This window comes from Nyctereutes procyonoides, unplaced genomic scaffold (assembly GCF_905146905.1).
Source record: "Nyctereutes procyonoides isolate TBG_1078 unplaced genomic scaffold, NYPRO_anot_genome, whole genome shotgun sequence".
Classification (NCBI taxonomy): domain Eukaryota; kingdom Metazoa; phylum Chordata; class Mammalia; order Carnivora; family Canidae; genus Nyctereutes; species Nyctereutes procyonoides.
The window spans coordinates 10016486-10029168 of NW_026575030.1; the positions used below are offsets into that span (position 1 = coordinate 10016486).

Consider the following 12683-nt stretch of genomic DNA (forward strand, 5'->3'; position numbering starts at 1 on the left):
GTCCCATTTAACTCAGAGTTTTTTGCACATCCATCATTTCCTACCCCTCTGACCTAATAGGGTCTCTGAATAAATAAGTGACAGATTCTCAGTGCTGCAGCTTGGAAGGAAAAATAGCTTCACAGAGTTCTGTTCCAGCTCATGACTCTGAAGTCAAAGCCATGGTTAGAGCAATTATCCTGAACTCCAGCACCTGCCAGGAAAAAAAAAAAGCCCTTCTTCAGAGAGGCTGATGAATAGAGCTGGCCAGGCAGCCCCCGCTTACAGGAAAAGCATCAGGAGAGTGGCAAACTGCTTGCTCACAGTTGCCTGTCAAAGAAATCTGACTGAGCAAGAATAAATGAGGGCAACACAGGAAGGGAGGAAAGTGAGAATCTTTGTTAGCCATAGACTATAACATTTTGATTAGATGAAAGACATGGCTGGGTTTAAAATGTCTGGGTCTAAAAGCAGGATGTTATAATACTTTTTTCCTCAGAGAGACAATATATCTTAAAACAGCACAAGCAAGGCCAGAGATCAGACAGTTCTAAAGAGGCTCTATTTTAAATGCTGAGCACATCAACAAGAATATGCTAGAGGCAGTGTCACTACCAGCTGAAATGCATCTTTAAAAAGCAATTTGACCACAAGCTGCTTCTACCTGGGGTGGGGTTTGCTATAACCACAAATTGAGGGACCTCTAATTATACATATACATATACATATACATATACATATACATATACATATACATATATATATGTGTGTGTGTGTGTATACATATATACACACACACACACATATATATATACACACACACATAAAGTATACTACATTATAGTGATGCAAAAACACATTCCAATAGTTCTTTATATATCCTCAGGCTTTATCGGCATTAAAATTTGGAAAGTTTCCTTAAATAATGACTTAATGGCTCATTTTTAAAGACAAAAAACAAAGGTAAAATCGTATGGAACTACTAGTGTGGTCATGAATTCAATGTGAGATTTTCAAACCACAAACTCTGTTACCTAGTATTATGATGATATGTTTAGGCTATGCCATCAGAACCTATAAAGCAATAGAAGCCAGAGAATGAAAAAAGGAAATGCTGAAAAAAATAAGTAAAACAAACATGAAGAAAAAAAAAAAAAGCCCAATGACATCAGAGAGGCCCAATGTCATCAAAACTTCCTTGATACCGAGGAGCACAGAAGAAACACTTGATCTAGTGTTTTTTGTAAGGACAATTTTCACTTAAAGTTTAAAGGGAAAGTGATAATAATATAAGTGTACCCAGTATTTACACAATTTTACAGAGTGCTAAAGATGATTTAGTACCCTGATTTGGAGGTGATTTCTGTTAGGACAGAGAAAACTGTGGATGAGTAAGTCAAAGAGCCTCTGCACACACTGTGACTCTTACCAAAGCATCAGCAACGGCAGCTTCAAGGTCTGTACTCGTGCTCAAAACTCGCATGGCGTTCACAGAGCCAGGTATTCTTCCTGCCTGGCCAAGCCCAAACCGGTCTATTTAAAAAGAACAAAACCAAAAGATATGTCACTTTAATTCAAACGTTCTCAATTCTTTGCAAGGGCTCCTGCCTCTTCCCACCTACTGGACAGAGGCACTGGAAAGTCTTTAGCCAATTTTAATTACCCCCCCCTTCAGTTCTAACTAGACTTGTTTACCAGCAGCGGAGGTTAAGATGTTCCATATTTAATACTATCGTGCTACAAAGCATCCTAACAACTAAAACAGTTCTTTAATGATTCTTATTTTTGAAAAGTGTTGAGACATGGGGGAAAGGGGAACTTATTATAGAAGTGAGCTGGGCTGTGAGTGGAGTCTTTTAATCTATTTAGTGTTCCCTCTGGGGGGGGGGTGGGCACTGATGTTTGGTCAAGCTAATTAAAAAGCTTCATGGTTTCACAAGAGTTCTAATGCAATGTGTAATAAAAAAGTTAAAATTTGCAACAAACATATTTGATGGATGTCTGCAAATCTTCATTAGCCTCACTACTGTTTAACTGTCATGAACTGGGCTCAACTAATTTTTAGTATGTGTTCACGATTCCTGTGACACCAAAGGGTATTTAAAAATCAGTTTATTAAAATTCAATGCTCATTACAAAAAAACCAGCATCTTCACTGTGAAACATTAACCATTCAGGTAACGTTAGTATACATTTTTCCTTAGTCTCTCAAAGGCTTTTCAAATGATAGTCTATACATGTAAACAAAACTGAATATGATCCAGAGATTTTAAAACAGATTTCAGTAGTTCAATTACTTTAAGCCTGTTAAGGATCATGGATAATGAAGACTAGCTTTTTAAAAGGCCCATTACGTCAAAAGGGCAGTCTTCCTTAAGAAGAGCTGAGGTTAAAGCTGTAACAGGAGAAAGTTCATATAAATTACACTTTCTAAGTGTATCACACTATTTACTGGCAGAAGTTTCTTATTTAAAATGCTAATACATAAAAAAAAGAAAAAAGGAAAAAAAAACCTTTGAAGAGGAATGTTAAGATAAAAATGCTTTCTTTTTTTGAACAAATAAGACCCTGTTTGGACAAAAAAAAACAAAACAAAAAAAAAAAAAACCCACAACCCTCTCTATTAGCCATATTGTCATAGTGAAATGTTTAGAATAAAAGGAAAGCTAAATCTGGTTTACAGGAATTGATCTTTCTTATAAAGTGATATATTTTAAGCTCTGGACATATAACAAGAGTTCGTAGAAAACAAGAACTGTAAAAGTGAGGTGTCACTTAGCTTTTTTTAAATGTCAGTTTCAAAAAAAAAAAATCACACCTTCCAGCGCCATCGAGGGGAAAAAATTTAAACACTGCTAACCAAAACGCTATACAGTCATGAATTTTTATAAGGAAACAAAAATTGTATGTTATACTATCCCCTTTTTTAATGCACTTGTTGGTCACACTCTATGTTGTCTTAGCTGCTATGTTTAAAAGATGATATGCCATATAAACTAAGAGACCAAAATCAATTCTATCTAGATCTTCATATATATATATATATACACACACATATATATAATCAGTTGAAATACAAAACAAGTGTAAATTTGAGATTTATTGTGCATATGGTTTTAAACATAATCTTTGTGCAAGTTTTTTTTCCATTAAAAAAGGGTAGATAGTAAGGGATTTATGAGTAACAAAATGAAAGTAATTCAGTTATAAGCCATTTAAAAATTACCCAGCATAAACTTAAATAAAACAGAACCTAAAAAAAATTTTTTAAAAAAGTATATCTCATGCCAGCAATTCTTGCTCCAGGGATAATACTGATTTTCTTTTTAAGACACAAAAATTAAAATTTTAAGAACAATGCAATAATTCTGGTGCTTCCCAGATGCATACAGCTCCGCCATACACAGTGACTGCAGGATCACTTGATATATATCATAGATCATTTGAATTTCTAATCTGAAGGGGAAATGTTTGTCTGGATCTGAGCAAAGTTACAAGCCTTTTGTTCTCCCCAGACCAAAATCTGTTCTACACTTGCTGCTCTGCTATGATGTTATCACAAAGCTCCATTTCCCAAGAGATGGATACGTGTGACTGTGCCCTCAGTCTGGTCCCTGACTTCATCAGAGTGTACATAACAAAAAATATAGCTCACTTCGCTTAGAGCAAGAATAGAGAAAATAACTCAGTGAACTGGTGACAGCTGTCCCCATCAACAGTCTGTGTAATGTTTTACTCAGGTGAGAGAACTGTAGTCCTTAGGGACTGTTAGCATATAAAAATGATGTCCGTTAAATCCAGCAAACTGATGCATTTCCGTATGCATATTACTTTTTACCCCAATGGCTAGCTGGGGGATTTTTGGTATTTTTGGATTTTTTGGTTAAAGCGGGCTGGGATGGGACATCTGGGGACCACAGGCTGCAAAGACTACCTTCCACCTGACCTGATTATCTGAATCGTGACCTTGTATTTTTGCGAAGTTTTAGGACGATATTTATCCATATGAAATTATGCACACTAGGTTTTGGAACATTTAGTAACTAAACAGTTCCTCCAAATAATGAGAACCTGACACTAATAATTAACGTCAGTAATCAACACTTTTTGGAAGTAAAGCCTCTGGAAATGAAAGACTCTGCTGGGTGAAATCCATCCTCTCTTTCCCCTCAAGGACTTTTCAAGATATCTATTTTGGGTGGCTGTTCTCCTGAGGGAGGGTATAAATGGAGGGGAAGAAGCCCTCCCCGTGTTTTTGTTTTGTTTTCACACAAACATGAACACTGGAGAAATGGTGTTGTCAAACAGGCTATAAAGCATCTACGGCCTATTAACAGAACCATAAACATTCAACAACTTAAAAAAATAAAAGCACGCTGGGGAAAACAAATGGGAAGTGCATACATGCCAGGTGCTAGCCGACACTGATGAAAACAAATGCTAAAATGAGTGTGAAACTGGACCATATGAAGAAGCCAAGTCATGCAGTTAGCACTTGTTCACCTGACTGCCCAACAGATTCAGCAGTGGAGAGGGCACTAGTGGACCTGGAATGACGTCGAGAGGCTGCAGGTAAAAGGAACGGCAACACCCACAGGATTAACACAGAAGTACCCGAGACAGAAAATGCCACAGTCTGAAGGAAACGCAGGGACTGCTCCCAACGAGGCCATGTGTTCTCATGAAAGGAAATGATGCTGGAAATGAATGGAGAGCAAGTGCCAGTCCTCAAACTCTATGGCAGCCTGCTGGCTCTCACACGGCTAGCACACACACAGGCATGACAAAGGCACGCTTTGCGGTGTTCCTTAGGCAACCGCCTAAACTCAGACTCCAGGTTTATATTCACGCCACGAAGCCTCAATGAGCCGTTATGGGAATACACAACATGAGGACGTCAGGAGTCACAGAGCACCGTCCAGATACTGAGTGGGAACAGCAGTAGAATGGATTATTTACTCAGCTCACGAGATGCCTCATCAGTACGTGATGCATACGCAATCATGCACCAAAAACAAAAGCAGAGAAGTTCATCATGTTATTTGAACAGAAACAGAATGAAATCACGAGAAAGGGGCTCAACAAATGAAATCCCGTGTTCCCCCCAATTTTTGCTCTGCTGTTACACAAATATCCTAATTATCAATGAACTTATAAACTAGTAGAAATTTAGCTGTAACAGGTTTTTAGAGGCTTCCTTGGCGAGGCATTTGCGGTACTCTGGTTACAAGAGCACAGACTCCTAATGTGGTGGGGGGGTGGGGCGTGGGCAAAATCCTGGTTTGATTACAACCACCTGGAGGACCTCAGGCCAAGTGCTACATCTCTCCGTGTCTCAGTTTACTTATCTGGAAATGGTGCTAAAAATGGTACGTACCTCTTGGGAGTGGAGAGAACTGCAAGAGGTCATACACAGAACACGTAAAGCAGTGCCAGGCACTGAATAAATGGTGGGAGCAACAGTCGTAGTGCTGCGGGTGCTGGCAGTGGCAGTGACGGTTACCAGTAAATTCCAATTTACATTTCTAATTATTAGCAAATTAAATATTACTTTATTAGCAAATATTCATAATAAGCATATTAATTCATCAATCTGAGGAATTATATGCTAAACTCTGTCCTCATAATTACTTTCAGAAATAACCATAAAATAGACTTGGTTTAAAAATGTGAATTTATTGAATGGAATGCCATGTAATATATGGCTCTTCTTTACCTCAGGGAAAAAAACCCAAAAGATAGTATGCTTATATCCATTACTCTGAAAAGAACATGGTGGTCATACCAGAGAAAATTCACAAGGTTTAACAAAGTAATACCAAACAGTGCTACTTCTCACCCATGCTATTAGAGTGCAGTACCCTGTACATGAGAATACTTTCATTTTGGCTTCAAATACCCGAACCTCAAACTCGTCAGTATAATTTTTTTTTCAAGATTTTTGTTTTTTAAGTAGTCTCTACACCCAACATAGGGCTCAAACTCATGACCCTGAGATTAAGAGTTGTGTGCTCTACTGACCGAGTCAGCCAGGTGCTCCATAACTGTATTTTTTCAAGTTCATGTTACTTTATGAAAATGCACATACCCGGGATATAAGTGGTATCAAATAGAAAACATTACCTGGTTGACAAGAACAAATTTTTACTGACTTGCAAAAGGAAAATCTCTAAGTGGCAAAAATAATTGGCAATTTCTAAAACAGATATAAAATAATCACTTTCCTTAAATATGTTGGCAAAACACTTTTTAAGACTGGAGCATACCATTTACTGTACAACATATCAGTACCATATTCTTATAGTTTAAACTGAAAACAGCTTTTAAGCAATACCTCAATACCTGATGGTTCCTTATAAAGTCGGTCCTTTGGTTCTGTTTCAACAAACTATTCTACAGTAAATCTGTCATGTAATGAGTCCTTGGTCACATTCTCAAGTGAGCACTCATCAATGGAATCCAAGGTGGACCCTCTTACGTCGAAGCCTGATTTACAGCAGAGCCCTTACTTTTACTTAGAAGTTGTCACTTTAACCACATATGTATTCATACCATGAAAATGGTCCAAAATAACTTTGTAACAAAAATGCAAACATAAAATCAATACACAATTACCAAAATGTAGTTATTTTCACACACACACACACCCCATTTCAAACTGAAGCCTGGCTATTTAAATTGATTCGAAGGGGCACTTACACAAAATCTCAGTAAGTTATAGAGAGGGTGGGAAACCATTATTAAAGTGAATGAGAAGGAGGAGGAAACTTCACACTGTCTGATGGGCACAGTGAGTTCGTTCCCCTAGGGACCACCTCCAGGGACTCAACTATGAATTCCTCAGTCCTAACACCAAACCCAGAAGTCATAATTGAGAAAAATTGCTGGATACTTTCTCTGTGCTTAAGCCTAGAGAAAGCACTTAATACATTTCAGACGAACAAATGAAAGATGCTGGATTATCAGAACTTTCAAATGAAGCAGGGGAGCAGCCAAGCTTTGAAGTCAGACTGGGTTCAAAACCTAGCTCCATCATTAAGCTGTGTGACCTTGAGAAAGTGGCTTACTCTCCCTGAATCTCTGTTCTGTCATCTATAAAAAAGGGATGACAGTACTACCTGTCCCAGAGGGTTAATTGGAGCCATGAAGGGCTGTACCTGCTCAGAATGGTGCCAATATGCACAATCACTGCTCTTGTTCTCACTGGATAAAAGTTTTATGGACAGATTTAACTCAAGGGGGGCATGGCATAAAAATTCAGCTGAGATGTTAACTATGGCCCTGACCACAACAGAAGATGTGTGCCAATGATGGTTTGTTAGGAAGGTGAAATATCCGCATCCACATCTTCTGCCCTGGTAGGAGCAACTGTACGTTTCACCACTCTGTGTTGTCACCAAGACACTTACGCAGATCCATTTTGCCAAAGAAAGTGAAAACCAGACCAGATCACTCAAGAACTCAGGGTTCAATGAAGAGCTCAAGAATTCAGCACACCTTGCCTGGTCCACTGACCACATGCTGGATTACAAAGGCTGCTTCCATGGATAATAACAAAAACGCCAGTACATACATGAAATAAAAACATGGAACTGCCTAAGAAGACCAAATAACCAATAGAAGAATTGGATCGTTCATTTATATAAAAGGTTATTTAGAAGGCCAAATAGTCAGCAAGGATGCAGAGATATACAGCCTTAACTTAAAAGGAAAAATCACCAGTTCATTCAGAAAAAAAATTATCATTGCCACCTTTGATTGTTGAGAATTGTGTTCTGATGCTTCAGATTGCTGTGGAATAGCTGATCTGTACGAGGTAAGTCACCTTGTTTGGGATCTCACACTCATCAGGCAGACTATCTCACAAAGGTGTCTTCTAACTAAGTCAAGGGACTCACCTGACATGGCTTTAACTGCATAAAGGACAGCAGGTTATAAGGAAGTATATCTGGATTTTGATTATTGATACTGATGGGATAAAAGGATGTTAGGAAGAAGTATATGACATTAGGAGCAGAGAAAGGGAAATATTAAGACTGTGTGCTTCTGATCTATCATCCACTTTCTGGAGTGACACTTTTATACTTGAGAGACCATAATTAGAGTTGAAATAACACACTGTTGCAGTCCACAATTTCATATAACAACTTCAGGTCTAGGCCTAACATTCTGAAATGATTTCTACCTGCAATGCTGATCAAAAGGAAAATACACAGCTTTATAGCAATTAATATGGCAAAGAACCAAAACACAATTACTGGAGAATACAAAGCATTTTTTGGTGAAAGTGTGTGTTCTTTCTAGGGGTCTCTGGGGATTAATAATTTGCACTAGGTGAGGTATATGTTCATTTTAGACTACTGAGGCTAAAAAGAAAAGGCAAATATGATACTCTATAAGGAAACATGTTTCTCTTTTTGTCAGTTTTTCTTGAATCCTAAAAACTGTGAAAATACAAATTCTGTTTGTAAGAGATACTGAGGATGGCAGATGAGCAGCCCTGAATGGCACCTGGCTGGTGACCTGAGATACATTACTAATACCACCATATGGTGACCAAATACTGTAAATTTCTGCCCTGGAGGGCATCAGGTCACAGCCTTTGAATAGCCTATTGAACCCAGGAAGAATAAAAATACCTGATCAGTTAAAAATATACGTTGTAAAATTGTGCGTTGTGCTGTACACCTAAGCAGTCTATCAGAAAAGTACTCTGGGTTTAAGAGAAAGTGTTGAAATGACTCACTTAACAAAAGCATGGCTAAATACCTTTGTCCATGCAGCTTTTTAATGTTATCACCCCTCAACTGAGCACATTTCATTTCGTAGATGTTATCATGGTTTTATTTTCCATCTTTGAACTGAATCACATAGGGCCTGATCTTGGGTACAGTTAAAAACAAATTGTCAAAATTTAATGACAAAAGATAAACTTTGGATTCACTCTACTTTTTAGGAAGCAGTGCACTTTGGCTGAGCGACCCCATATGTTTGAAGTGACCACGCAGATGGGCCTGCCTGCTGGCAAGTGGTCACAAATGGCAACGGTACAGAGTGAAGTGGTGTTTTTTTCCTCCTATATATAAAAAATTGGAAATGGCCAAACTTTAAGCATGCAGAGGGGGGACAACAGAGGGTAACTAGGGAAGAGGAAAAGAAAGAAGAGAGGATCACGAGGACAGTAGAGGAGGGAGAGCAGGTCCATTCCACCTGGCAGTGTGTGGGCCAAGCATGTGGAGCAGGGCAAGGAACTCTGCTCCGAGAGCCAGCGCCTACATGTACTCACCGAGTGGAGGAAAGCCCCGAGCGGGGCTCGTATCGCGGCTGCTCTCACAGCTGGTATTACGGCTGCATCCCTGACTCATGCTGGGTCGAGGGATACGGCTGCTCCGTGCTAGTGTGCAGCATGAGGGGTTTCAGAGAAGGTGAAGAAGTTTAATGAAGACAGAAAAACTCACAAAACGTCAGTCACATTCCGTTAACGTAATCATGACATTGTCCGCGCTGGGGGTTCATCGCGATGGCTGAGTCCCTGCTGAGGCCTCACTGACTGGCGTGCTGACAACAGGAGAGGGTCTGCATAAAAACTCGATTATGCTCAAGGTTTCGGAAAGCTGTGGGTTTTTGTATGGAGGTGAAATAACACCTAAATGTAAGAAATGCAAAGAAAGCTTTCCAAAGAGCAAACTAGCATCAGGAAATCCAAGATCAAAAAGCCTATTAGAAAATGATCAGGTATTTATGGCTTTAGCAAACTTCAACAAGATGATAAAAGACTAAAGCCATTTTCACATACCCTGCATTATTAGAAAGATAATTTATTTTGGATTAAAAAAATAGAATAAAGGCTCTAGTCACTGAAACCCATGAACTTACCTAATTAAAAGGAAGAGGGTTCACTTCTCTCAGCCTGGGCTTCTTTACCAAGAGAAGTCCTAAGGACTGACAGCTGTAGAACCTGCCCACTTCAAGTAAGTATCTAGATGCTTCAAACATATCTTAATTATCTAAACCAACATAGAGTTGGGATTGCTATCCCTTTATATACTAGTCCCAACATTTCATTCCTGCTTTTTCTGTGGGAATCCAAACAGATCTGCCCGTGGTCCCTACTCGAGTATCTTTCCTTATACAGCCTTACACATGGGTCTATGGTATGTGGGCTGACAATCCCAGTATTCATGTTAAGAAGATCCTCCGCTGACCTGAGAACAGCCAATTGCCTATGATTATCCATGGGTAATTTTAATTACATTCACATTACAAAACACTGAGAAGACAGAGTCACATGAATAGCTTAAGGACTAACATAACTTGGCCATAAAGCTCAGAAAAGACCTTGATGCTTTTGTTTTTTTAACTTAGTTTAGAGAAACAAAGACACACTACTGGCAAAATACTCAGAAATGACTCTGCAGACTGAATGTGTGTAGCCATCTCCATAATATCTGGTGAGATAATAAATACGTCCATCTTGAGTGGATCTACTAATTCTGGACTGGAAAGAAATGTCTTTCTTGCACATTTGGGGAAAAATAAAAATGATTCACTGATTTAAAACCAGCCATGTTTGCTATATTGCAATGAGCAGAGCCTATTATTTTAGAGCCAAGGTGGATTTATAGCATGACCAAACTGTAACAGGAATGCCTTACAAACTAGAATCGTGAAATTCCCTGGAAGTGAGAAACCAAACCAACTTCTTCCTCCTGTAGTCTCTGTTCAGTGCTGGTGTTGCATCAGACCCCACAGCTATGTAAGAGATGTCCAAATGCTTAGGTCTGCGGTGGCAAGCAAGAAAAAAACCAAGCACAGGAATGCAATCTGAGCAAATCTGTCAAAACAGGGCTTGTGTTGTAATTCCTAAATTCACCTTCATTTTGCCAAGGGACAAGGAGGCATTGGGTTTTTCTTTGAAGTAGCAATGACTGTTTAATCCATAATTTTTGATAATAATACTAAATGGCTCCTATGAGGAGGGCAAAAGCACAGGAGCTAAATTTAAAAACCCTTAAAAAAAAAAAAACTAGGGAGCATCCACTGACACCGATATATGAGAAGCTGTCTAGAATCTACGAAGTAATAGGCTCGTCCCTAGAGGATCAATACCACATCAAATTCGTGAAAGGACTTCTCCGGTTCTGTGCTAACTCACCGGTTCCAGCCACTGTGCCTCTCCTTACCTCAGGCTCCCCTTAGGAAGTCTAGAAGCTAGAGTCCCATCATTTAAATGAGAAAGGTACTGTGAGATAAGGTACACACATGAGTACCTCTGAGGTCCTGGCTGAAAGGTGTACATGAAAATCTTATTCCACCACCTACTCCGAACAATCGGAAACAAAGACAGCCGGATAAGTGTTTCACACATGCACATGCTTAAGTTAGGCATTTTCTTATAGTTCTTGCCTGATCACTTCTGTTACCCTGCTTCCACTCCCTTGCTTTAATAATACACATGCTACAACAATGGGAAGTCTCTGCTCTCTCTCACTGAGCCTGCTTTGTGAAGACAAGAGCATGAAAAGGGATAAGCAGACATGGTCTGAAACAACAATATGTGTAATTCCTAACAAGGTTTCCCTTCCTTAGTATTTCAGCCAGAGAGAGTTTATTTACCCTGTTTGTGCCGACTGGCTTCCTTAACACAGGCTAGCAACATATACAGAAAGAATTCTGGTTACGAGTTTGTAATCATTTGCCCACAGCTGCCCCACACCACATCAAAGGACATCTAGGGGTCACAGAAGAAGGTCAAATGCTGGATAATTTAAAACACGAGAGGAGGAATGCCTACTTCTAATATCACTTCCAAAGACCACTCTACAAAGAGGATTTTAAATATGTATATCAATAAATGATTTTTTTTAATTTGTATTTATTTATTTATTTATTTATTTATTTATTTATTTATGATAGTCACAGAGAGAGAGAGAGAGAGAGGCAGAGACACAGGCAGAGGGAGAAGCAGGCTCCATGCACCAAGAGCCCGACATGGGATTCGATCCCGGGTCTCCAGGAATGCGCCCTGAGCCAAAGGCAGGCGCCAAACCGCTGCGCCACCCAGGGATCCCTCAATAAATGATTTTTATAAAGACTAATTAATTAAATGGTCAAACCTAAAAAACAATATCAAATAAACCTCTTTGTGGAGTGCCAAAACCAATTGCTCTCTATGAGAGTATGTAAAGTGAAGGCATAACAGAAGAGGAAGAGGCATGAAGGCTTGCTTGCTGCTTGAACTTTATGAAAGCAGTATTCTTTGGTGGTTCTGAGGTCCTGTGCTTACAGAAAAGGCTGAGGAGCCTTGAAAAATCCATCTGACAGGCTTTCAAAAGTACACTCTAATTTTAGAGTGTTCTGGGGGCTAATCTTGACTTTTGCCTTGTAAGGAAGGGATGGGTCCTACCAGAACTCACATTGAAAGCAGAAATACAAGAGAAATAAGGAGCACTAACATGAAATGTCTCTCCGTCTGGGGATTTTCATGTTGTGGTCTTGTATGCAATAGTCTAACAGGTGACACTGATTACTATTAAGTTTTGCTTCCTTCAAAATATTTTTAATCAGAAAATCTGAAAACATTTTAAATGCACATCCACAGAATATAAGCTGCCAAAAACTTTTATAGCCTTTTCAAGAGATGAGTGGAAGAAGGAAACTAAAGGCAAACTTCTGGAATATAATTGCTACAGATATTAGCTACC

At 39.1% G+C, this 12683-nt stretch overlaps 1 protein-coding gene across 4 annotated transcripts in view; it reads right to left on the bottom strand.

The window, feature by feature from the left end:
* CLASP1 (cytoplasmic linker associated protein 1) overlaps positions 1-12683 on the bottom strand; it is a 266188-nt gene that overhangs the window by 65831 nt on the left and 187674 nt on the right. For all 4 annotated transcript variants that reach the window (XM_055315783.1, XM_055315784.1, XM_055315785.1 and 1 more), the window contains one exon: positions 1409-1512. In XM_055315783.1, coding sequence (XP_055171758.1) covers positions 1409-1512 — 104 coding nt within the window. The remainder of the gene's footprint in view (positions 1-1408; positions 1513-12683) is intronic.